This window comes from Melanostigma gelatinosum, assembly GCF_949748355.1.
Source record: "Melanostigma gelatinosum genome assembly, chromosome: 8".
In the NCBI taxonomy this organism is placed as follows: domain Eukaryota; kingdom Metazoa; phylum Chordata; class Actinopteri; order Perciformes; family Zoarcidae; genus Melanostigma; species Melanostigma gelatinosum.
The window spans coordinates 23,921,875-23,946,309 of NC_136641.1; the positions used below are offsets into that span (position 1 = coordinate 23,921,875).

Genomic DNA, 24,435 nt, shown 5'->3' on the forward strand with positions numbered 1-24,435 from the left:
TTGTCTTTGTCAAATTGCATTCGTGTAGAAAATGTCTTTGTCCCTTTTAATCCACATTGTCCGATGCTTCTTTCAGGGAGACAGTCTTCTGCAGAAAGAGTACTTTCACTTCTGAAATCTTAAGTACATTTAACCAATACTACTTTGGTTCCTAACGAAGGATTTGAAGGCAGCACGTTGAGGTCTTACAGGACACTGAATGGAGGCTGACCCCCACATGGAGGAACCCCCAGTAGATGGAGCTACAGCAGGCCAGGGTGGAGGACGTTTGGGCTCCGTTGGTTTCATTTTTGCCAGCCTGTGAGGTTTGTCAGAATGCAGAAATAGAACAGATAAACACATATAGCAAAACGGTTGTAAAAATAGACAGCGTGTGGTCAGCCGGTGGCTATGCTCTCAATACGTTGCTCCACTTTTGGTGATATGTCTATTTCACCCCGTGATGAGGCTTTTTGAGAAGTGATAGCCAAGGCCATGACCATTAAACTTATCCCCATTTAGGTCACAGCAAATATTCACTATAAATTTGCACTTGCGACTGAATCAAGTCAAGTGGTTCAGTCCAGCAGGACCTACACGTTGCATGTTTACGCTAAAACAAAATATAACTCTCTTTCCACCACATGTCCCTCCCTTGCCGAGTGATTGTTGTTCCACTGAGCCTGCCAGTGGCGGTGCTGTGCACAGCAGCATCAGCCAGCGGTCGGATCCCCTGTGAGGTTGCACCATGTTGCCAACGCTACAGCAAACATTTCACCCTGCCACTAACGCTTGCACACGTGTGGGATTTTACTGCGTCAGTGAGCAAGAAGAGCGGCAACATACTAAGAAGCAGGAAAATAGAACAAACATCTTTGGCAAAAGAATTTAACTTAATTTTATTAAAATATTGAATAGACAACTCTCTCACCAAGTACACAATAACACGTTTAACCTCCTGAAAGAGACATCAAAGACAACAAATACAAATTAGTTTCCAAATCATTTTAAACATTTAAGACAACCGCCAAATGTCCAGCTGGTGACAGCCCATACCCACGGTGAGGACGTGTGGGCATCGACGGATCGTTTACTCGGAGCTCTGAAGACAATGTGGAGACTGTGGAAACATAACCATTGCGTTTGCTAAAAATGTGCAAATTCAATTTTCTCCGTCATCACTCATGCTCGCTGTCCGACAGGCTACAAGTCCTCCAAAATGCCCCCAAAAAATAAAGACAATTAAAGAAGAAAGAAAAAATGACAACAACTTCCCATATCTACGCCATTATCATTTAAGACAATGCAAAATCAACTACTGCTGTGCAACTAAATAGACTACATCCGACGGCTTTGTTTGTGATAGAGGTGAACTGTGCGGGATCTTAGTCCAGGCTTTGTTTCCTCTTAAGGCATATAAGCTTTTTTTTTTAAAAAGGTCCTCTTCATCAGAACCCAGGACGGCCAGATAAAAGGGTGTGCTTCACGTCGCCGAACCCAAGTCTTCCTCTTGAGCTTCCTTCAGTGTCCATTTCCTCGTTGTCTTAGGTAGGTGTGCGTGCATGTATTTACAAATTTTACCAAATGCATTGCCGCCGTGGAGCCTCTGCATACTTCTTAATACGCGCAGTGATAAGCACGGCACCGCCTCAATGTATCTTTTGCTCCGCCTCTTCATGTGTTCATCCCACTGCAATCACTCGCTTCCTTCCAAAAGTAGATCTCAGATGCACTTTCCCCCCTCTCCTCACGTATTCTATTGGTTAGCGCGGGTTTACGTATGATCGCGTGTACATTTGCATCTGTAGAGAATTTGGGGCGTCCTGAGTATTTGGGACTATTTTGGATATTTCAAAAGAGGAGGAGGAGGAGGAGGAAGAAGAGGAGGAGGGGGAAATGTGAGGAGAGGAGGAGGTGTGCTGTCTGAGCCTCTAGAAAACCGGCAGTCTGGTGGAGGTCAGAGTACAGGCATTGATATCCTCAGTGTGAGAGGCTCTGTGCAGGGACGGTTCTGAGGCACTGCGGTTTATCTTAGGCAGGGCGTGCTGGAGAAGCTCAATGGAGGACAAGATCTGAAAACAAAAAAAATGCATAAAAGAGATGAAAAATTAAAGATGAATTCAAGAAAAACACTCAGGTGTAAGTCGACAAGTAGACGGTGCTTCACCTGAGGGAAGAGCGGCCTCTCGTCTTTGGACTTCTTGATGCAGTCGGCCACCAACCTTTTCATGGCTTTGGGGCAGTTTTTGTAGAGCTTACTGAGGTCTGGGGACAAATAGCCTCTTCCCACCATGAAGATGATCTGAGAGGAGGGAGCCAGAGACAGCAGATGAGACAGAGGGAGTGTGTGTGTGTGTGTGTGTGTGTGTGTGTGTGTGTGTGTGTGTGTGTGTGTGTGTGTGTGGTACATTTGAAAATACTTAAGAGTTGAACTATTGATCCAAATCGGTGCGACAGTAAGGCACGCCTGATGAATCCTAAAATCAGCAGTCCATCTCTGAGATATTTTTAGAAACACAGCCAGTGAGTTGAAGGTGATAAGCATCGAAGACACTGGAGCCTTTGTGAGGGCCTGAGTGATGCTGCAGAGATGAAGGGATCATAGGAGGACTCTGTGCTTGCAAAGTATGGCGGTGGGTCATAGCAGTGTTAACGGGCACACTTTGTACAGCGACTTCAGCCTATTTGGAATTCAGACACAGTAAACAGAACCGAACAAGGAGCCAGACACGATCCAGACCAGGTCCCGCGGCCTGCGTGAGGACGAAAAAAAAGAAACGCAGACACGCACATGCACCCCTTTTCTTACACACAAACAGGGTTGTGTTACGGGGTCTAAAATTGGGCGAGTGGCTCCAGGACGCCCGCCTCTGTTCCGTATTGGGCCTTGGGCCAGCTCCACAACCCCCTTCAGACAGCAACCCAATGTCTTTCCACCACCTTCTGGCACCGGCTCCGGGACCCGGGCGAGGACTAGAGCTCAGGCACTAGTCTCGACTGTGGGTCACTTCTCTGTTTTACATGACCAGGTCGAACAAAGGAGCAAAAACCTGCAACCAAACTTGCAAGTTTGCACAAATTGATGATGCCAAACACAAATGTCACCTATATGCACCGTTGTTTCCTTTTGAAATATAAAAACAGAAAAGGGAATTAGGTGCATTTCCATCACCTGGTTTGGAGCAAATAAACTTGGCTCCAGCGTGGTTTGGTCAGAAGTTGGCGCTACAGACTACGCATGGCTGTAATCCTCCAGTAAACCGAGCTGAAGAAGTAGAGTTTGCCAACTGTCAGCTCGGCCTCATGTACGAGAGAAGCATGGATCGAGGGCTTCAGCGATTTGTTTACACTTGGGCTGAGTTTTAATTGCTCTTTCGTGTCAGCTAGTGTTGGCCTCGTTTCATGTTGTCCGGAGTCGAAGACAAGCATTGATTCGGCAAAGGCGTTCCCACAATCCGTTGAACACATCAACTATTTTACGGCTGAAGCAAAAACCAGCTCAAGCTAGCGGCCATTCCCCCCCCACCCCCACAATTGAGGGAGTTTTATTGAATTTCCTTGTTTCCGTACAGCGTTTCTAATGGTACACTCCAAAATGTGCATTACATATTTGAATGGGAAACTAATGGAGAGACTTTACCTGATCTCTGGTTGCTATCAGGGAGTACGGGAGTTCTCCCGTCAAGAGTTCGAAGAGAACAATTCCATAGGAATAGACATCGGACTGGAAGCTGTAGGGGTTGTTGTCCTGCATCCGGATAACCTCGGGAGCCTGTGGACATACAGACGAGAAAAGGATTACACTTCCTGTTTTCGTCGTATTTGCTTTAGTGCAATCAAAGCTGCGTTACTCACCATCCAGAGGATGGACCCGGAAGGCTGCTCCACCTGAGTCGAGCCGCTCCACCTGGCCTTCACCGTTGCCAGACCAAAGTCCCCGATTTTCACAGTCAGCCCTTCGTGCAAGAAGATGTCTGCGCTGCTGTCAAGGAATCACAGCCAAAGCACACTGAGGGAACACAGATCCTGACGAGCACGAGGATTAAAGTGCTTTCGTCTTTCTCACACACCGACAGCCGATAGAAAGGATACTGTTGGACTTCATGTCCCGATGAATGATGTTCTTTGCATGCAGATAGCTAAAAAATGAGACGGAAACAAATAAGATAATTAACTGACATCTCTATTTAGTTTGTCATGAGAAAATCTCCATTTGTTCGGACTCACTCCATGCCCTGAGCCGTCTGCCGGGCGATGTCGATGAGCTGGATGATCTTTAAGTTTGTCTCCAGGACGTGAAGGTGTTTGTAGAGGCTGCTGCCTTCACACCACTGGGTCACAATGGCCAGGTTGTCCTTCGTCATGTAGCCCATGAACAACAGGATGTTGACATGTCGCGTCTTCCTGCGACCAGAGGCAAGAGGGGGAAGAGGAAATCGCCAAAAACCGAAGATGCGGTCAAAGTTAGCAAAGAAGATGATTCACCAAGGAACTCAACAAATTGCTAAAACAACTGAAAAACAACCACTTATTGATTCCATTTCTTACCTCAAGACTGCCACTTCATTCCTGAATGCCTGAAAGTGCTCTGGCGTGGGATCAGTCACCTTTAAAATTTTAACTGCGACATCACCTGAAACAAAAAGAAATACTCAGTCAGCTTTGACCCATAAAGATCCACTGTGAGCTCACATGAGAAGCCATTTCACGTGTCAGGTAACATATTTGAAAGTGCTTAGTATGAACACAGGTGGGTAGTAGCTCGTTAGATTTACTCTTACATGTATTTAAGCCACGCCACGCCTCCACACGCCTGTTCAAAGCAGCATGGCTGACGCTATAGCGGGGGAGGATGAGAGCGGCTCCCATGCGTTTTTAGACGCATTATGTGAACATCCCACTGACGTCAAGCAGCAGCTACTATTCGATGAAGTTTAATATCATAAACACGCAGTACGTCATACAAAAAAAAGATATATTGCTTATATTTCATGTGGACATACCTGATAAATATTTTAACGACAGATGGTCTTCCTCGGGTCAAAATGAAGAAGTGACACCTGTAGTTAATGGGCTGATAATGATGAAACATTATCCTCTAATTATCCTAAATGGGTCATCTGATACGAGACATTTTTCAGAAGGATAAGAGACCAATTTGTCCACTTCTCTAATCTCTAATCTCAGTCCTCATGTGATCGGAGAGACCTGGATGTGACCTGTGGGTGTCTGTGATGGGAACTAGGACTTAAGACATCTATGATACGGTACAAAAGTATGTACTTACCCGAGTGAAGTACATACTTTTGTACTCTTACTCAAGTAGCTATTTTGGTGACTACTTTTACTTCTACTCGAGCATGTTTTTGGCTACTTGACCCACCTCTATTATGAAATGTGAAAGTGCTAGTGGGTTGCACCTGAATGTGCCCTGCCCCGTCTGAAATGCATTCCTACCATGCCATTTCCCTTTGTACACAGTCCCAAATGAGCCTGAACCGATGCGGGAGTTCAGATACACCTCGCTGGCCTCGATCTCCCAGTAGTAGCTCGAGTCCCGCTTGTCCCGAGGCCTCTGCAGGAGCAGAAATCAAGACCCAGAAACGGTTTAGTGCCAGGTGTGTCGCACACACGCTCAGTGATTGGTACGTGACAATAAACATCGTCGAAGACATGATTTAAAAATAGAAAATGTGAGAATTTACAATTAAATATGATAAACAAACAAATAAAGAGTAGAGTTGTGCAAAGATGTGTAACCGTGACCCGAGGAAGTGTTTACTCAAATAACAAAAATGACTTTCCGAAATGTAGCGAATCCTTTGTAAAACAAGTAAAGTGATGAGTCGATACTTTTTAAAACCAGTGTACAAGACGAGAGATGGGACTTACGATTTTATTTTTCTCCTGAGTGTTGAAGGACGGGGCCCTCTCTCGATGGGAGGGTGCAGGCGCTTTGGACTGGGACCAGCCTGTGGGGCTCTGGCTGGGGGAACTCCCCCCTTCAGGAAAGCAGAGAGAAGAAGGCAGCAATTTAGGATGGAGGACTTCGGTTTGGCGTGCAAAAAAAGAATGTATTACTCACTGCACTGGGAGTTCTATGTAGAGGATTATATAGTGTGTCAGGTGGGTAAAACCTCACCTTCTTAGAATGCCACTAAATGAGACGTACAAGAGTCTCTAGGCATTCAGGCAACGCTAGAAAAAGGCAAATAGCACCTCCACTGCTCATCTATTTCTAATGTCTATTGAATGTTAATGGAAGAGCGCAATGTCCAGAATGAGAAATCTCCATTTTGGATGGAGAAGGGGACAACTAGACAGTCAGTTGACAAAGAAAAGTTTGAATATGAACATTTATTTGATTTAAATGAATTAACAATCAGTACGGGGGAGATTTGTGCCGAAGGGAGGAAGTGTGATGTGAATCTGACCAAATGCAGAGCGAGCACTTACCCGAGTCGTGATCACGCATTGCATCCTGGGGAGACAAAACATAAATAAATAAATGAATGAGGTTTGACTTCAGTACTGAAGATGTGAAATGCAGATAGCCTGTTTGCAACGCATGCCATTCAGACCGCACACAGAACGCTCCGCTTTCTAACCTTTTCGGGACTCTCGGATGAGGCCTCAACAAAAGACTGGGAGAAGTGCACAATACCTACTTTCCTCTTCAGCCAGAATCTGTGGCACCAGGAGCTGGGGGAGGCATTCAGGCAGTCTAGCTACTCACAATACAACAGGCCAGGGAGGAGAACAGGAGGGAGAGGGACACAGTGAAGGAAAGTAAGGAAAGGGAGGATGATGAAAGTGATGCCCAGGTTACTACCTGGACGGAATAGAGAGAAGATATTCTACAAGGCATGCAAAACTAGTGAGCCGATGATGCAAGAACCTGGGCAGCGAAAAAGCAGAAACTAGAAGTGAACAGGGGGAAGTAAAGTGTCGCAAGTGTACAAACATCGCTAAAATGACATGCTATCAGGGGAACAACACAAAACAGGCTCAACCCTGTCCAGGTGGATAACTTAACGCAGAGTTAGATAAGAGGTAGAAAGAAGCACGGCCAAGAGATATTTGGAATGCCTGAGCTGTACGTGGGAGGGCAAGATCCCTCTCTCAGGGCAGGGGGATATTTTCGGAGTGGCTTGAACCTTACAGAAGTACCCAAGGGGGCTGGTGTGTCGTTACCTCGATCATGCTGCAGTCTACGGGCAGGGTGGTGCTAACCATGTGGACGTTGGGCGTGGAAGTGGAGCGCTGCCGCTGGGAGAGCCAGCCGCCCGTGGGCGTGTACGGCGCAGTGTAGTTGAAGGCATGAGGGGTGGAATACCGGTGAGCCGAGCTGTGAGGGCGAACGTGGACAAAAGATCATTGCGTCACTGCATTTGACAGAAATGCAAACAGTGAAATACGTGACTTCTTTAAAACTGGACTGCCGTTGGGTGTGGCGGAGGTCATTAACTCTCTCACTTTCCCCGTTCATGCATCATCTGTTTATGTTGTGCCCTCAACAGACTGCAAACCACACATGCAGGGGAAAAAAAAAAGAAAAGTAAAACTGTGAGGAAGTAGTTTAATTCCAGTGTGGCCTTGTCCTTATCCCATTTTTTGTCTAACTTGACACTGTCGAGGTATTTCGCTCTCGGTGTTTGCCAAGATCTTGTGTTTGCTCAGCTGAAGAGTACAAACCTCACCAGCCAAATTTGTTAATCTGCAAACAATCCAAAATGTTAGCGCGACTTGAGATGTGCACATTTACAAGCATAAAAGCGAATCTGGTGCAAATATAATAAAACACGTGCACATCTGGATTTATAGCTGCGCTGCGGCTGCTGGTTGAACCGGGGACAGCGGGAGCCCAATGACGTGTTTAAACTGAGATCACATTAAACACAGTTATGACCACGGAGGGCACGCCTTGAGAACAATCCCTCTTCTGGCAATACAGGACCGTGTTCCAAAAGAGCATTTGCGATCGCTCTGCGTGAAACAACTTCATACTTTGTGAGCGCTAATTTGGCAGCTCAGAGTGCTTTTTAACCGCTTTAAGTGCTCCTGAAACAGGCTCTTTTCACGCCCCTCGTTCCATCAGCACTTGGACAGCTAAGCCCCCATAAAGCCGAGGACGTCATTCAAAACAGGGTTTAATTCTGTTCGGATTACGATACTCCACACATCAGAACTACCACTGTTTTGCAGTCTGACAAGGACAATGGTCACGGCTGCCTAAACCTGCCAATGTATCGCCACCTATTTACAGTATACTCATGTTGCGGTGCGTTACTGCTCTCAATCTCTCTATGCAGCAACGCACCAGCAAAGACAGGGAAGAAGGAGAAGAAGAAGACTGCTAGCATGTAGACGTGGATGTAAACAATTAAAAATGGAGCAGCTTCATACAGGAACTACTTTCTTTCAACAAATAGTTTCTACATGAAACCGCTCACAACGAGGTCTGTGGTTTATCGTGTGTCAGGGTCAGGATTTCTGGAAAGAGAAACTGCTGATGAGTTTTTGGTGCTTTGAGCACCACAAGCAGAGCGTCATAGAGTCACATCATATTAAAGGAGAAGGCAGACAACTCTATGGCCAATATCCCCAAAACTAGGCATCTCACAACAAAACAATCTAGATTGATAAACAGCACCACAGGTAAGAGGGAAAATGTGTTGTTTTGGGGGGTGAGCTGTCCCTTTAAAAAAAACTAAAACAAATGCTGATTTGCAGATGTTTTACGTGGACGGAAACACATTTTACACATTTGTTGGCGCTCAAGGATACACACTGCGTTTTGGCGAGTCACGCAAAATGTAAACATGACTTTCGTTTGTTTACAAGAAACCTCCACAGGGCTAAAAGAGAAGAAACGTCGCAAAAGAAGAGGGCTCAACTCAGCAAAAGCACTTTCATAAAGTTTACATGTAAATGCTCTGTTTCCAGAATGGAGTGTCATTTGTACATGTAGCATTTGCACCCGACAATGTGAGGCATTTGATCTTCAGGGCACCACTGCGGGCATAGTATTCAATAATAATGGACGAGTTACAGACCGAGCAAACATAAACACTTTGCCTCACCTCGGAAACCGTGTCAAGGATTCTCTCATTCGCCGGGACGTCAGCGGGGGCAGCGACGGGGCGCCGCTCTCACCGGGCGTCGGACACAACCTGAAGACAGGGAGGGGACCTCTTGTATGTTACAGAGCGGGGGAATGTGTACGCGCTTCATCAAATAACAGCTGACTGCTTGAGACGACAACGGTTGTCTCGTCTCATCGATGCTAATGACATGGATCTTTATATGATTATCTGTCTATAAACCTGCATGCAAAATAACACCGATAAACTTCTATTCTCAGCGCCAGTATGGAAATCCATAAATACGAGCTCAGACCTAATCAGGAGAGCTATCTTACAACCTAAATATCTGATGTACTAATCTCAAATTTGACACAGAGAATGGCTTTAGGATGGCTCAATGATTCATGATGTAACGTTCAAAATGTTTTCTCACAGAATGTATTTGCAAGTAACTGATGGTCTTTTAAAGCATTCCACTTACAGGAGTTGTCTGATATTGCTCCAGTCCACACACATGGTGGGCACTTTGGTGCTACAATGCTCGTGGAACTTGTAGCCGCACGTTTGGCAACGGAAACCGTTCAAAAGAAACTTCTGGCAAATATCGCAGAACGCCAGTTTCAGATACGTCTTGCGAACCTGAAAATGACAGAAAAAAGAAAAGAAAGATGACACAAAATGTTTCTTTAGCGGCGCCGCTTTTTACGGAGACTCGAGCGTGAGGACGTGGCAAACGCGTCGGGTACTCACAAAATTATGCGTGGTCAAAGGAACGTGATCTAAAACCTCCACCAGCAGCTCTTCTCCGATCAGGGAGGTGGAGTCTGTGTTCCAATCCATCCGCGATTTTTTACTGTTAAAAAAAAAAAAGGGACGAAAGGACTTCAGGTGACAGGATATCAAAGCAAGCGCAGTAACTGCAGCAGGTGAGAATGTGGTGTGTGAACCTGTCAAACAGCCCTGAGCTCACCTCCTCTGTCCTGGATGCAGTCTGAAGACGGCGCAGCACTGAGGCTGCAGACCTCTCACCTTTAATGCTTTAATCAGGCAACTGTACAGAGTCATACCTGGTCGTACGTTTACCTGAGGAACATAGAAAAAAAGGATTAATTCCTCTCATCTGCCTGAGAGTACGTAGCTCCATATACCTCTAGTTAACTGTACTAGTGCAGTATTTCTGCAGCTTTACTGGAAGTCTGGAAATCAGTACGCCGTCTTCTACCTGCAGGAAAATATTGTTTTAAAAATCAACTCACCACAGTGCGCTGCTGGTTCGGGAGGTAGACGCGGATCGTGCTGATAGTCTTGGATTCGGGCATCTTGCCGTCATCGGAGGAGCGACGCTGGCAGGAGAAGCCCTGGACCAAGGTCGGAGAGACGCACGGGCCCTCGAACGCAGAGTCCTTCATCCCGAAGCCGTTGCTCAGGGTCTTCCACGCTCCCTGGAGGTGCTCCATTAGTAAAGCCAAGTGCACTCAATGGTCTGGAAAAAAAAGAAAAGAAAAGATGAATATCTAATCGATGTCACTTCAGTTCTCTGTCTTCTTTGTAAGGATATTGGTGGTGTGCAGACTCAGGGTAAAAAAGAAAGACTGGTCTGCAAAATGAAAATGTTTTTCATATGAAAAAAGTGTTTAAGTCCTTTTCCTCGTCATCCTGAATTTAAATAGATATTCCAAAATCTAACTTGCAGTTTTGAAAAGTGGCTTTAAAATAAAAAAAAGAAAAAGCAGCTGTGGTCAGTCACAACGGTGAAAGCTTTTTTACAGACAGGAACAACAAAAGATGGGTTTAGGTTGTGGCATCGAGAACATCGCAATCTCTAAACATAACCTGCCTCGGGTGCAACCAACCCTCTTGCACGACGGCGTGATTTGGTCCGTTTCAGGGTTGTGTCAGTCGCAAAACCTTTTCAGAGGTGCGACAGGAAAAGAGAAAGAACGTGCATGTTCTGACCCGTTTAGTGGTCCTATGTGCTTATTAACGTCTGGGCTCAGAACTATAGTGGATGTAGACAAACAAATCCACTCAGACCAGCAGAATCTGTGACCACCACCGAGGTCAGTCGTGTTATTTACAGTACAGGCTTTCAACACACTCTTTTTCTTTCTGCATGGTCCGGCAGTAGATAACTAAAACTCAGCAGCTGGTAACAAACAATAAAAGACATTAGAAAGAGTCACATATAAAACGGTATAATTAGATCGATAGAAAAGAATAACTTACTGTAGTAATACTGGTAAAGTTAATAAAAACATCTGTGATTCTCGAAAAACCAGGTCATTTCTCAATGTGGCTTGAAAAAAACAAACAACCTAAATTGGAACTACCCATCAGAAACAAACAAGCTTCCTCTTCTGCTTTGTTCTCCAATATAAATAATCAGTGAAGCGTCTGGTACATAGAATATATATAGAAGTTTCACAGATTGTTCCTTTTCAGTGTGAATACTTTCTCTGCAACACTCCTAATTACCTCTGGTGTGTCTACACAAAAGGCCTGTTACACCGAGGAGATGATTGACTGCAGGTCTACTGGTTAGCTGTCACATCAGACATACCGGTGTGTCAAGAGCACCGAGAAAAAGCAGGAACTTTTTGGATGATTGTGGTTCCTCCACCCAAATCCACCACGCTGCGGGAATTGTGCTCACAGCAAGTGCTGTGATCGATCCATAAAAATAGAAAAAGGGAGTTTCAGTAGATCTCCAAAACAAAAGAAGTCCAGAATATTTAGACTAGATCTGCTCCACATAACAGGTCAGTCAGCTTTAGCAGAGTCTCTGAAGTCTTCCTTAAAATGTAGGTGAGATCCGTGTCAGCAAGTTAGCACATTTTTGGGGAGAGTTAGAGAGGGAGGCCCGCTAAACTGGCTTTTAAAACGCCTTCATTGACTTATAATTAAATCCAACTTCTTGCTAAAACACAGGCCTGCTAGTAAAAGCCTCGCTGTTCAGACGCGTGCACGATTTCACACAACTACAGCAGCTATTAGTAGCTACGTGTGTGTTTTGTGTATTCGTATAAGGCCTGGTAGGTCCAGTTATCGCTGTGAAATGTGCCTGTAGGCCCCTGAAAGAGGCGAACTCTTGCGGTTAAAACTTCCCAGCGCTACTCACCCTCCATTCAAATCTCACTTGTTCGAGCGATGCATGTCGCGGTCATGCGGCTCGCGGAGAAGCCAGTTTGTAGTTCGCATTTAAAAACAATTTTTATTTTTATTTTCAGTGAGTAGCGACGGAAAGAGCCAGTAAGCTGTGTGTGTGTGTGTGCGTGTGCTTACCAAGAGAAGTTAGAAAAGTTGTGCTCCGCCATAACTTCAGGAAAAAGTGGCGTCGGTGACATCATATTTGCAACGCATTCAAAGAAAAACGGGAGAAAAAAAAAAGTTGGAATTGTTGCAGACCGCGTGTGAATGTATCAAATAATGGCGGATCCGGTAAATGTAGCAATAATGTTAAGACGTGAAGGTCATAGGCGGGTCTCTTTTTACGAGCCACCACATATATCATACAGGAAAAGTTTGTTTTTTGTATCTCCCAGTCGTGCTGAATGCGAAAAAAAAATCCCTCGGACCCTCAAAAGTGACACACGGCAAAGGGGATATTCGTAAAGCCTCGTGAGGCACTTTCAAATTAAAACCACCACTTTCTCTTTTTTTCTCTCTCCAATCAATATTGTGACGTTGTTCGGGAGAAGGTGAAAAGGTTTGAGTTGGTGTCGCGCGTCCGTCTGACGCCAGTGATTGAAACAGGACCTCTCAGTCACAACAAGAGTTGCAAGAATCACTCACACTGCGCATATAGCTCACATTTAATCCCTCCCACTTGGGCCAAACACTAGTTTTTGCTGATTAAAAATGAACTGTACGTGTTTTAAAGTGGTGGATTCTTAATATGTTTGACATGTTTCACGTATAAAGTAAGTTTAAAGTGGTTTTCCTGTGGCCACTACGTCACCGGTAAGCTCATACTGGTTCTTTTGTCACGTACAGGCTAATGCGTGTGAAACATTCATGTATATATTTCAATGCAGATTGGTTAAAATAAAAGTTGCAATCTTTTGAAAAGTAAAAAATCGTCTCACTACCGGTTTGGAGAAAAGGAGTAATCCCTTATTAACTCCTAGTGCACCACCATCTGGAGATGTGAGGGCAGTGCAGCGTGGTGGCCAAGCCTTCTTGATAGTCATGTTCGATTTCACACATCCACTTATAGACTCCAGAAAAAAAAGGTCAATCTGTATTAAAGCTGTGGTTGTTGTTTTTTAAATCGACATAAATGCATCATTCTTTCGTTTATATGAATTTAAAATGGTTTCAAACATGAAATCAGACTTAAACATAAGCTTTTGTCAGCCAAGAACACAGCTTCTTATTCTTTACCAAACTGGCCCTGAAACAGGCACAGCGTGAAGCCTTACAGGCTGCCCTCTACACTCACCATGTGTTCACCATCTCCGTGTAGCATCGTGGTCCCCTGAGGTCCCCTAATTACAGACGGCTCATAGGTCCCTTCAGCCAGCTGGAGTCGACACCATCTGAGAATGAAAACTGCTTCATCAACATCCCGGTCAACACGTCATGATGATGGGTTCAGCATCCAGTGTTTCCATAAAGCAGCAGCAGCAGCAGCAGTAGACAATTTCAGCAAGAGATCTAAATCACAATTAAATTATTCTTTTAACTTTCATTCTACCCGTCTAACTTTACACTTGCTTTCTGGAAATGGCTTTTCCCCCCTAACAGATATTCTATCTAACAAATAACTGAATGCCAAAATACTGTTTCTGTGAAGATGAGGGCAGGGCTTTGTCATCGTGGGGCGTTTTAAGGTACTCCACTACACATGCAACAGCACCACTGTGTTTCAGTAAGAGGGGGATAATATTGGTGGTACATCTTTTAATCGACTCAACAATGTGCACCACAGGTTGGGATATTTCCTCCTGCTTTGTATTCAAGGTTCTGAGCTGCAGAGTGAAGACCACACGAAACAATAATCGCCATCTCAGAGCTTTACCAACAAATCCACCTTAAGACTGAGATAAACGCATCTTTCCCACTTATTGATCTGACTGAGCACTCAGGCCAGTTAGCTGAGACGCTTGCAACTCCCAGAGAATATTGTCTCTATCTGTCCACTTGAATTCAAAATATGATGCAATCAGGACTCCGAGAAGTGTCTGCATCAGCGTTACACAGTCTGAAACACACACACACACCGTTTGTTAGATTGGTCTTATTATGGATTTACACTCTCATTCCAATTCTAGATTCTTATTTTTGTTTCAAGTTTGTTTTATCAGTTTTTGGTGGTGTTGCTTGTTACTTAAAATTCACATAAACATTTTCATCTGCCAGGCTAATTTGAACCGTAACAGTGGAAGTGTTTATTTCAAATCATATACAGATATCGCTATATGAGGAATTTAAGTGATTCTGTAAACAAAGCTACTTCTCACACATGTCATTGAGTTCATTAAATAAAACTGTAAGTATTGGGAAAGCAAGAGGAACATGGTCACTGAACATTACAATCACAAAAAATGTGATAAATGGTCTGCATTTTATATACTGTATCCATCTTGTGTCTCTTACATATCCCATTTTCTTATTATTTTTTAAACCATGCTATGAATAATTATTAATAATATTACTATTTATAGTTGAAGTGGTGATACCAGTTGAAGTATAAGTATATAACATCCCCTTATGGTTTAAAGAAGTGGGAAAAACAAGACCAGTCGATTTAAGGAAAAGGCCTATTCTGTGCCCATGATTGGCTGATTCATAGAGGCGGTGTCCAGACATCCTCGGGTTTGATTGGTTGCTTGCAGAGTCTGTGACCAATGAGTGCCCGGGTTTTTTCTACTGGATACTGTGAATGACAATTCAGGAACTCCTGTTCACACCGCATGTAGCGCAAAGAAGGAGGCGTAAACACTGACACAGCTAAGGTAGCCAGCGAGGTAAGCATTAAAACTGCATTAAAAATATATTTAACTAACATATATGATGTGTGTAGACTTAAGAAAACCCACACGGTGTTAAAACTTATAAAATATATATATTTTTAACGTCCAGTCGGTTTTCCTTTGTGAAAAGCGCACTGGTTCGGTCTGATAACGGTGCAGCGGGTTTTCCAGTCCGGCCTGCTAACGGTAGCTCCTCACAACCACTCTAGCGTGTGCGCGCTGCGCGGGAAAACTATAGTTTTAACGGTATATTCACTCGAATAAGCCGTTGGAAACATTTTCGCGGCGAACCTTTATCGCAGTAACAGTCGAACCGGCACTTTCTTTACCAGTGAATGGAGATCGGTCGTCGACTGCACCGTGCTTTTCTTGGTCACGATATGCTAACATGTGCTAGCCAGCTAGCACCGCCTGTGTGTCTCGCGAGCACGCAGGGGAAAAAAATCAACGTGACTAGGCCAACGTTAGCGTAGCATCAACCTTTGGCATTTGATTCTGATTCAATCACGTTGCACGTGGATTATATTGTCCATAGTTTAAAACTGGTGGAGTTATATTTTATCTTTAGTAGCCCGTTGCTATTTTAGCCGATCATCATAACAATGTGATGGGGGGGAACACTGTCTGGAGCTAGCTTAGTAGCACACAACCTACGGCATGCTTTCATGGCCATTTCTGTAGAAACGTTAGTCGTTGGGTGTGTAAGCACCACGTTTGACCTACCGCTACTCCCGTGGAGGCGACATCTTTACCGGCAATTGAAGATGCATTATAACCCACGTTTTTATTTATTTTATTAGAGAAACGGTATTGTATAAACTCAAAAGTTGAGGCCCAGCTAACATGTGAACGACCACTACACGTTTATGAATTGAGAGCAACAAGTTGGCAATTGAAATCCAAACTGACTCATCTTGATATCATTTTGTCTTATTGCTGAGTTACTCATTAACTCAACATTCTTCCCGACCTGATGTCTTTAGCACCGTGAGCAAACCGAAGTTTGGCCTATGGCGATCACAGCATGATTCCATGGAATCGTGTAAGTTAGCCTGGTAGTTGTAGCCTGATGGCCACTTATTACCGCAGCTGAAACATTAGAATTACCCCCTTTTTATTATCATAGATTAGACCCTCATGGTAACGTTAGTCATGCTGCTTAGACATGCTGGTGTGTGTGAGTTGTGCACTGTTATCTAGCTCAGACATGAAGAATTACTAAAAGTATTATAATCTTAAAGTTTTCTAAAATTATATTCTTAAAATACTTTGACAAACTTGTATATTTAACTATCTCCACAATCAGGATATTCTTCATGGCATACACATCAGCATCAACTGTCCACCGGCGTCAACAGCTGCTGATTGGTTAAAATGTAAGACCTATCGATCAACAGGCTTTCACACCACATCTGACGAGTGGCTAAATATGTGTCTTGTAGAGCTCGAGCGGATTGTGTCAGTAGGTCTGTTTGTAAGTAGTCTGAACAGATTTAGCTATTAGTGACCAGAGTAGTAATGTGTGTGCATTTGGGTTGTAACGGCATACTAAAGCAGCTTAATTGTTTGAGAGGCCATGTTTTAAGCTCTATTTTGAGAGAGAATGTAGAAAATGAAAACGATACAGGCTGGCACCCATATTCTCCCAATTATTGCCATACAACTGTAATGTACACACGCATGTCTTGGTTACACAATATTGGGGAAATAGACTCATATCATGCTATTCAAATTCCTTGTATGCAATCATTTTTCTGTGTTTGCTGTCAATAACAGCCTGTGTGTGAGATTTTCAATAGGCCTGTAAAGAAACCTGTATTTTTAACTGAATTTTGTTAATTGATACGTGTCATGTTTTGTTTAGGAAATGGACATGAGCAGCAGTGAGTGCTATCAATGTGGCCGCTCAGGGCACTGGGCCAAGCATTGCCCTAATGGTTCCAGTGGTCCACGTGGACGCGGCAAGGGTCGGGGACGAGGCAAGGGTACTATCTACTATTCAGGCCACACCTAGTTCAGGAACATTATTACAATAACCTGGTTGTTTTTTAACTACACTTTACATGTGTTGTTCACTCGTAGCTGTAGTGTGGGGTTACAGATGTCTTGGTACAGCACTCCCAATGGAAGGTGTTAATTGGTGGAGAAACACTTGGGGGAAGCCATAAATTAACACTGTGTCTTTTCATCTTTGCATTCTACTCTGTCTGTTGTTACAGAGCTGTTCTGTTATCGGTGTGGAGACCAAGGACATATGGCCAGGGACTGTGACCAAACTGAGGATGGTGTGCATTGCAGTTCTAATTCTTCCATTTCAGTGCTAGTTAGTTGATGTGAAGTGGTGTTTTCTTACACCTCAATTACGAAAGTAATTACATTTTGATTTTAATGGTACAAACAGTATAGTATCTTAAGATTTAACACGTATTCGCAACCGACCTTTTCTCAGTAATACATTTATGACATCCATCTTTCTTTTCTTTCTTTCTGTTCAGCGTGCTACAACTGCCACAGGAGTGGCCATATTTCCCGGGACTGCAAGGAGCCCAAAAAGGAGAGGGAGCAGCTCTGCTACATCTGCAGCAAAGCCGGCCACATGGCCCGCGACTGTGACCATGCACACACCCAGAAGTGCTACACCTGCGGTGAGATTGGTCACATCCAGAAAATGTGCGATAAGGTGAAATGCTACCGGTGAGTGCTGACGTTTAAATCCTTTTGAGTCGTATAACGTTACAGAAGGCTTATTATGTCCCTGTAAATTAACCATTGCCGCTCTACTTTTGTCATGCCTAGGTGTGGCGATACCGGCCACGTGGCTCTGCATTGCGCTAAAACCAGCGAGACTAACTGCTACAACTGCGGAAATGCGGGCCACCTGGCGAAAGATTGCACCAATGAAGGCAGCGCATAATCAGTGCCCTCTGTTGCCCCTCCTTTTTTCAGATTGATGGTTGGTTGTATTATTTTCTCTGAATCCTCTTCACTGGCCAAAGGTTGGCTAACGGAGGCTAGTCCCAGGCCAGTGAGCCTCTCGACATGTAATACAATGAAAGGGGTGAAAAAAATATCTTTCTGCATTCAATACAAAAATGTTTTAGTTTGGTAGCGGTGTTATGTATAATGCTTTGTTAAAGAGCCCCCCCTTTCCAAGCCACTGGTCATCAGAGATGGAGAATGGGACTAAACATGGGAATATATATAGGACCTCTGAGCTTGTGGACGTAAGCCTCAGTAAAATGAGAGAAGAAGGGAGTAAATGAAAACCGAACTTCCATGTATGGTTATTTTGGTTTGTTTTAGTGGGATATGAGTTGGCCAAGAGAGTATGACATGGAAACAGTTCATAACATGATGCATTTCAGCCCTACAAGCAGCTAAGTGGGCGGTAACAAACCACATGTTATATTGCTAAGATAAAAAATTTTGGAGTTATTAAAAGAAACGCGTTCTTTTATAGAAATCTGTTTACAACTTAAATATCACTTGGTAGTCCAAGGTAGACTTTTCCTTTCAAAATGGCGTTGGGAATATATTTTTTTTTTTTTACCTTGGTAAAATTTAACATCAAGAGCAGTTGTCAGAACAGCAGAATTAGGAGTTATTTGGGAAAGAAATGTTTTCACAGAAATCAAAATGAAATGTTATTTTTGTACAATATCACTTAGACTACTGTATAAATACCATTTGCTTGTACTCAGTTTTTAAGTCGGAAGGAAAGTGCAACTGAAGTCCTAGAAAATAGAAATGTAATTTTAAACTATCAATAAAGCTGGAGGAGCACGGGGAGAAGCTGTTGTGTGAATTCATTTATTCTTATGCAGATGTTCTCAAATGACCGAATTCAAACAAGTCTCACATCGCTTTCACTAATGTCTTGGTAAAGCTCAAATGCACCATGAGCTGCTGTATAAAGACAGTGCACAGTGGCAATACACATGCAGTATAGTATTTCAACATTAGTCCTGAACTCTGTGCATCTGTTACATTTGTGTAACCACTCTTCTACTGTCTAAAAACGAACTTTCATTTGCGCAGCCTGTGGGGTGAGAGAGGAAAGGTGATTGTGGTATTTTAAAAGGGCGGGGTCAGATTTCCCTGTCAAATTCCTTCTGGTTCTCTGCAGCATTTTTACTTTTTTTTTTTTTTGCCACCGAGGCTCACGAGGGCAGACGGTTGCACGTGACATCGTTAATGAGGTACTGTATCCTCATTCACGAGGGCAGACGGTTGCACGTGACATCGTTAATGAGGTACTGTATCCTCATTCACGAGGGCAGACGGTTGCACGTGACATCGTTAATGAGGTACTGTATCCTCATTCACGAGGGCAGACGGTTGCACGTGACATCATGAATGAGGTACTGTATCCTCAAGGTAAGTGCGCGGAGCAAAATGGAGAATTTAATCGTATCCATGTTGTCTCTCGCACCGCAGATATACATCCAGTATGAAATGCATTTATTCGTGAACTCAGGCGATCAGAAACCATGGAGCGGTGATCAGTGACCTCGTGCGTCTCTGCAGCACTCTCCCGCTGGTTCATCGGGGTCTTCGTGCGTGGAAGAAAATCCGAAAGCGCCACCTCAGACTCTAAAATGGCAGCGGGGGTTGCACTGCAGATGTAGCGCTGCATCTCCTTCCGTCAGAGATGCAGCAAAAATACCCTCCTACTCCTCACGTGTCGTCATCTGTTTCTTACCCAGTCAAATGATGGGTGAGAACACCCGCCCTAAAAAAAACAAGTCGATCAGCAACTGCCAGCGCGGCCGGACCGAGCCGGCTCTCTCTTCATGCCGGGTCGTGTTGATTTGTAATATTTTTTATTTTTTTTATAATAACCGGTGATAAACAAAGGAGATGACGGGACTCCTGCCGTTTTACCGGGGCCTGTGCACCCTGTGTAACCGTCAAGCCAGACGAAAAGCTTGGATTGTCGGTTCTCGGTGCGGGTTTTGCGGAACTCAGTCAAGCAGCAAGGTACGGTTCGAGCTCAGGCTTAAACGATGCTTTGTTGACGAGGCGATACTTTGTAGCTGCTGCTCGATTTTTTTATTTCATTTCTGTTAATGTGTATCAGAGAGACGTTGCATACAATATTGCATACAACGTTGCATGCAACTTTCTCAGTTGTGGACGCGCTGGCAGAGATGAAAACAGGGCTCTGACATCAGGGACAAGAGCAGATGTAGCGATCTGTGATTTCAGCCCCCCACGAGAAAAACAATCACGGATACATTGTGTTCCCAGTTTTATTGTCAGCCCCAGTAACCGCAAAAACATTGAGAAAAATAACATTTTACATATCTGTTTGGCTGTATTTCCGATTATTTGTAATATACTAAGACTGTAACCAAATACCCACATATTTATATATTTATATTTACTGCTGTGTCACCATAGGATTCTCTGTGGCTGACCTGTTTGTTGCCAAAATAATAAGGGGCCCACATTATGCCACACTCTAGAGTCACTGAGATGTTGTTAGAAATACACTGCAGTGTGTGGGAACACTATTCAGTCATTTTATTTAATTTTCTGTAGAAATGAATACTTTTGGTTTTGTTGATGGTTACAAATTCTCAGGTTTTCTTATATTTCATTATCAGCCACATTAAAGTATTTGACAGATTTCATGAATCACAATGTCCTCCCTAAATGTATTCATGTTGATCAGGCATCAGTGACCCTCCTTTATCCACGTTGTGTTGCTTGTTTTTCTACAAAATAATCCGAAACCTTTACTCCAGTTTGGCTGATTAAACTGTTTTTTTCTTTTTTTGGTCCTTCCCTTTTACAGCCGCAGCCAAACTTTGGGCTGTTGTTCGACATTGATGGCGTGCTCGTCCGGGGAAAGCAGCCAATCCCTGCTGCAAAGAAGGCGTTTGAGAAGCTGGTCGACTCTCGGGGACAATTTGTGGTGCCGGTTGTTTTTGTCACAAATGCAGGGAATTGCCTCCGACAAACAAAAGCGGACCAGCTCGCTCACATTCTGGGAGTACCTGTGAGTTATTACACAGTTTGACAGAAAGAAGAGGCTTCATGACGTACAAAACATGCACTTCTTTTTATTTTGTTGATTCATCACGTGTCCCCTGTCATCTCTGCTATGAACCTCTTCTAACACTTAATCTATTTCCAGATTACACAAGATCAGGTCATCCTGTCCCACAGTCCCCTGAGGATGTTTAAGAAGTTTCATGACAAGTGTGTGCTGGTGTCAGGACAGGGACCCGTCCTGGAAATTGCTAAAAAGTATCCTGGAATGTTGCATTGTTATGTTTTCTGTTTGCGATCAACTCAAATGAAGTTTGCCCAATACCCTTTGATTTGTCCTTCACACCCTTGTCTTCAGTGTGGGCTTTAATAACGTTGTCAGCGTTGATATGCTGAGGGAGTCGTTCCCGTTGCTGGACATGGTGGATCACAACAGGAGACCCAAACTGCCGGTGAGATATTGAAATGCGTTGCAGAATATTGGATGTCAGTAATATAGAAACGTCACACTGTTCTTTCGTCATATACAGCAGCACCTGTTTAGTTTCTCTTCTTTCATTGCAGTCCAATGCTGTTGGCAACCTTCCTAAGGTTGAAGGTGAGAACCTCTTATCTGCTCACCGGCATCGGTTTTGCCAGGCGAATAGACGAACAGATATTTGATGTCGATCTTTTCCATTTCACACGCAGCCGTGGTCCTGTTCGGGGAGCCGATTCGATGGGAGACCCACCTGCAGCTGATCGTCGACATTTTGTTGACCAACGGGAACCTCAGCAGTGTTCACCAAACCCAGACGAGGCCTCACCTCCCCCTGCTGGCCTGCAACATGGACCTCATGTGGATGGCTGAGGCGCACTCTCCACGGTAACCACGGCCGTCGCAGAGAAATTTAAAAGAAGGATTTCATTTGTTAACGTCAGCGACTAAAGCACAGTGTTTGATGTGGCTGTGAACGGTTCCCCTTTGTCTTCCGTGATCCCATGCGGTTCAGGTTTGGCCACGGGACATTTCTCGTGTGCCTAGAGAACATCTACAAGAAGATAACCGGAAAAGACCTGAAGTATGAGGCGCTCATGGGAAAACCCAGTGAGCTGACCTACCATTTTGCAGAGTACCTCATCAGAAGCCAGGCCATGCAGAGGCAGTGGAAACATCCCGTCACTTCCCTTTATGCTATAGGGTAAGACACCGTGGGGTTTTTTTCCACTGTATTTTAAATGTAGTTACTAGCAAATAATAAGTACATGGAAGGAACTAAGGAAGTAATGAGACCCACATGATCAGAATTCACTTGTGACACAGTCTGATGTAATGCATAAGTAATGAAAAGAGGTACTGAATACTAAAACTGAGGTGGCCGTGCCTGACTTTTATTAACCACTTCTTGAAAGTGTGTTTGCTGACATTTTAACTTGTTTGCAAACAGAAAATGCTGAGGTGTTGCTCAATTATTATCTGGTGAGAAAAGTCTTAAGAAAATACAGAACTCCTCTCTTTCAACTGCCCGCGAGCGTGCTTCAGTGAACATATCACACCTTCCTCTCAGAACTGTGTCTCATTAAATCAGTCGTACACACAAAAAGGCCTATCCATGCTACTTCATGCTACTGCCCAGAACACTGAGTAATCTCTTCCCGTTCTGCACTCTTAAGGGACAACCTCATGACTGACATCTACGGCGCCAATCTATACAACCGCTACCTGGAGGAGAGGGTTGCAAGAAAGAACCCCAAAGCCGTTGCTAAGATGGTCTCCGCCACGGGGTCCGCCACTGCAGTGCCCCAGGAGGAGGAGGGCGACAATCTGTGGGAGAGTGAGCTAGCGCTGCCCTCTGCCACGTCCTGTAAGTCTGTCCTGGTCTGCACAGGGGTCTACAACCCCAACGTAGAGGTGCCGTCCGACGCCAGTCACTGCATCAAAGAGGCCGTGTTCCACGGGCACCGGGACTTCCGATTTGACCCCGGGCTGGTGGAGCCAGACCACATTGTGCAGGATGTGGCAGAAGCTGTTGAGGTCATCTTCGAGCAGGAGAAGTTCGTGCCTCAGTAGAGTTGAGCCAACAGGGTTTTGCACGATCGTGGAGGTCCTGGTAGAGAAGGGGAGGTGGAGCATTAAAGTGGGTGTGCCACTCAATGCATAGACCTGTAGGAGCCAAACACTGTGGACCTTGTTTTACCACCCGACAGGGCGTTGACAAATGGGTCAGCTTTTTAGATGATAGTAATCTTTTAGATAATTGCAAATCCTAAAACCATCCTATATTTATTACTATAATTTACCAGTGTTTTTAAGAAGCCTATTCAGATAATAAGGGTTGCCCCTTATTCTCAAGCTGACTTTGTATTGTTGCATTTTTAGTCATTTGTTAACCCATTTATCCTGGAAAATCTATGCATGACTGTGAGAGTATTACCTGTACAGTAAAGACAACAGTTTGATGGGCAGTAGGCCTATTGTCCTCTAATAGTACCATCACTGTACCACAGTACCACTGCCTTTTGTCTAGCTGTGAGAGCCAGGAGTATTTGCACAGGTCAGAGACTTTGTTAAATGTTACCATATCTTCCTGTCATGACTTGTTTATTATAATGTAGAAATTCATTTTTATGCTTTCAAATTTTAATTCCAGACGTAAAAGCTATCTAGATGTGTTTTTTAGATACAAGCACAATGCCATGTCAAAAACTTTTATCGCTCCATATATTTGATCATTTTTTGTATTTTTTTCATTGTAAATAACTGAACGTCAGAAAATATAAGGAATAATTGCACATGTTCTGCAAACTTTGTGTTTTTTTGTTTTGTTATGAAAAATGATCCACCACATATCAGAGATGGCCATGGTATTGATCACTCTAATAGACTTCTGTTGGTGAACATAGTGACGTATATTTGTTGGCAGAGTGTAGGCGGAGGCACAATAATAAGAGTGCTGCAGTAAAGTGTCCTAAAACCTGGAAATGAGTTATCAACTTTGCACTTCCTGTTCCCTCGTCTTGAAGTCAATGTTTGTTTTTTTTTAATGTTTTTTTGGTTTGATGCCTGAAACAAGCTTAAGAGATTTTAATATTCTGTTCTAAGATATAAAATAAGTCAGTAAATACGAAATAAATCATGAATTCTGACTCTAAGGCGGTTGCCAACAAGTGGCTAAATGAGACTACAACAGCATCACGCTACCGACTAGTCCGGCATTACAACCTTGTTGTGTACTGTTGGTATGGTTTCATTGCTAAAACTGTGGAAAAAATTGTATAATTTAAAATAAAACTTGCATATGAGAACATGCAGAAATCCTCAAAAGGCATACTATGGAGTGGTCTCACCTACGTCACCTATCTCCTTAGTTACGAGGTCTGTCGGCCATGTTGGAGTACATACAGATCCTACATGGCGG

At 43.9% G+C, this 24,435-nt stretch overlaps 3 protein-coding genes across 9 annotated transcripts; 2 read left to right on the plus strand and 1 right to left on the minus strand.

Annotated features, from left to right (window-relative positions):
• Positions 1–862: 862 nt before the first annotated feature.
• Positions 863–12,788, minus strand: raf1a (Raf-1 proto-oncogene, serine/threonine kinase a). 2 transcript variants are annotated; one of them, XM_079274460.1, is made up of 18 exons: positions 12,348–12,788; positions 10,322–10,548; positions 10,036–10,148; positions 9,816–9,918; positions 9,547–9,704; positions 9,063–9,152; positions 7,174–7,327; positions 6,588–6,707; positions 6,436–6,460; positions 5,872–5,981; positions 5,437–5,554; positions 4,528–4,612; positions 4,207–4,383; positions 4,072–4,118; positions 3,835–3,953; positions 3,620–3,751; positions 2,147–2,281; positions 863–2,051 (listed from the first exon to the last, which is right to left on the minus strand). In XM_079274460.1, exons 2-18 carry the CDS (start codon positions 10,520–10,522, stop codon positions 1,911–1,913), a joined length of 2,028 nt encoding a protein of 675 aa, XP_079130586.1. In that variant the 5' UTR covers positions 10,523–10,548; positions 12,348–12,788; the 3' UTR covers positions 863–1,910. The 2 variants fall into 2 exon arrangements, with proteins under 2 accessions (XP_079130586.1, XP_079130587.1); XM_079274461.1 differs by lacking the exon at positions 6,588–6,707.
• A 2,168-nt stretch (positions 12,789–14,956) lies between these two features.
• On the plus strand, positions 14,957–18,832 carry cnbpa (CCHC-type zinc finger, nucleic acid binding protein a). 5 transcript variants are annotated; one of them, XM_079272921.1, is made up of 6 exons: positions 14,970–15,034; positions 16,347–16,416; positions 16,905–17,019; positions 17,260–17,325; positions 17,536–17,734; positions 17,837–18,832. In XM_079272921.1, exons 3-6 carry the CDS (start codon positions 16,908–16,910, stop codon positions 17,952–17,954), a joined length of 495 nt encoding a protein of 164 aa, XP_079129047.1. In that variant the 5' UTR covers positions 14,970–15,034; positions 16,347–16,416; positions 16,905–16,907; the 3' UTR covers positions 17,955–18,832. The 5 variants fall into 5 exon arrangements, with proteins under 5 accessions (XP_079129044.1, XP_079129048.1, XP_079129046.1 ...); XM_079272919.1 differs by having other exon boundaries at positions 14,971–15,034; positions 16,905–17,025; XM_079272918.1 differs by lacking the exon at positions 16,347–16,416 and having other exon boundaries at positions 14,957–15,034; positions 16,905–17,025.
• Positions 18,833–19,799: 967 nt separating this feature from the next.
• On the plus strand, positions 19,800–24,258 carry LOC306781523 (haloacid dehalogenase-like hydrolase domain-containing 5). 2 transcript variants are annotated; one of them, XM_079274415.1, is made up of 8 exons: positions 19,800–20,020; positions 20,841–21,044; positions 21,183–21,295; positions 21,396–21,489; positions 21,602–21,635; positions 21,728–21,902; positions 22,030–22,218; positions 22,691–24,258. In XM_079274415.1, exons 1-8 carry the CDS (start codon positions 19,901–19,903, stop codon positions 23,085–23,087), a joined length of 1,326 nt encoding a protein of 441 aa, XP_079130541.1. In that variant the 5' UTR covers positions 19,800–19,900; the 3' UTR covers positions 23,088–24,258. The 2 variants fall into 2 exon arrangements, with proteins under 2 accessions (XP_079130541.1, XP_079130542.1); XM_079274416.1 differs by having other exon boundaries at positions 21,420–21,489.
• The last annotated feature ends 177 nt before the right edge of the window (positions 24,259–24,435 follow it).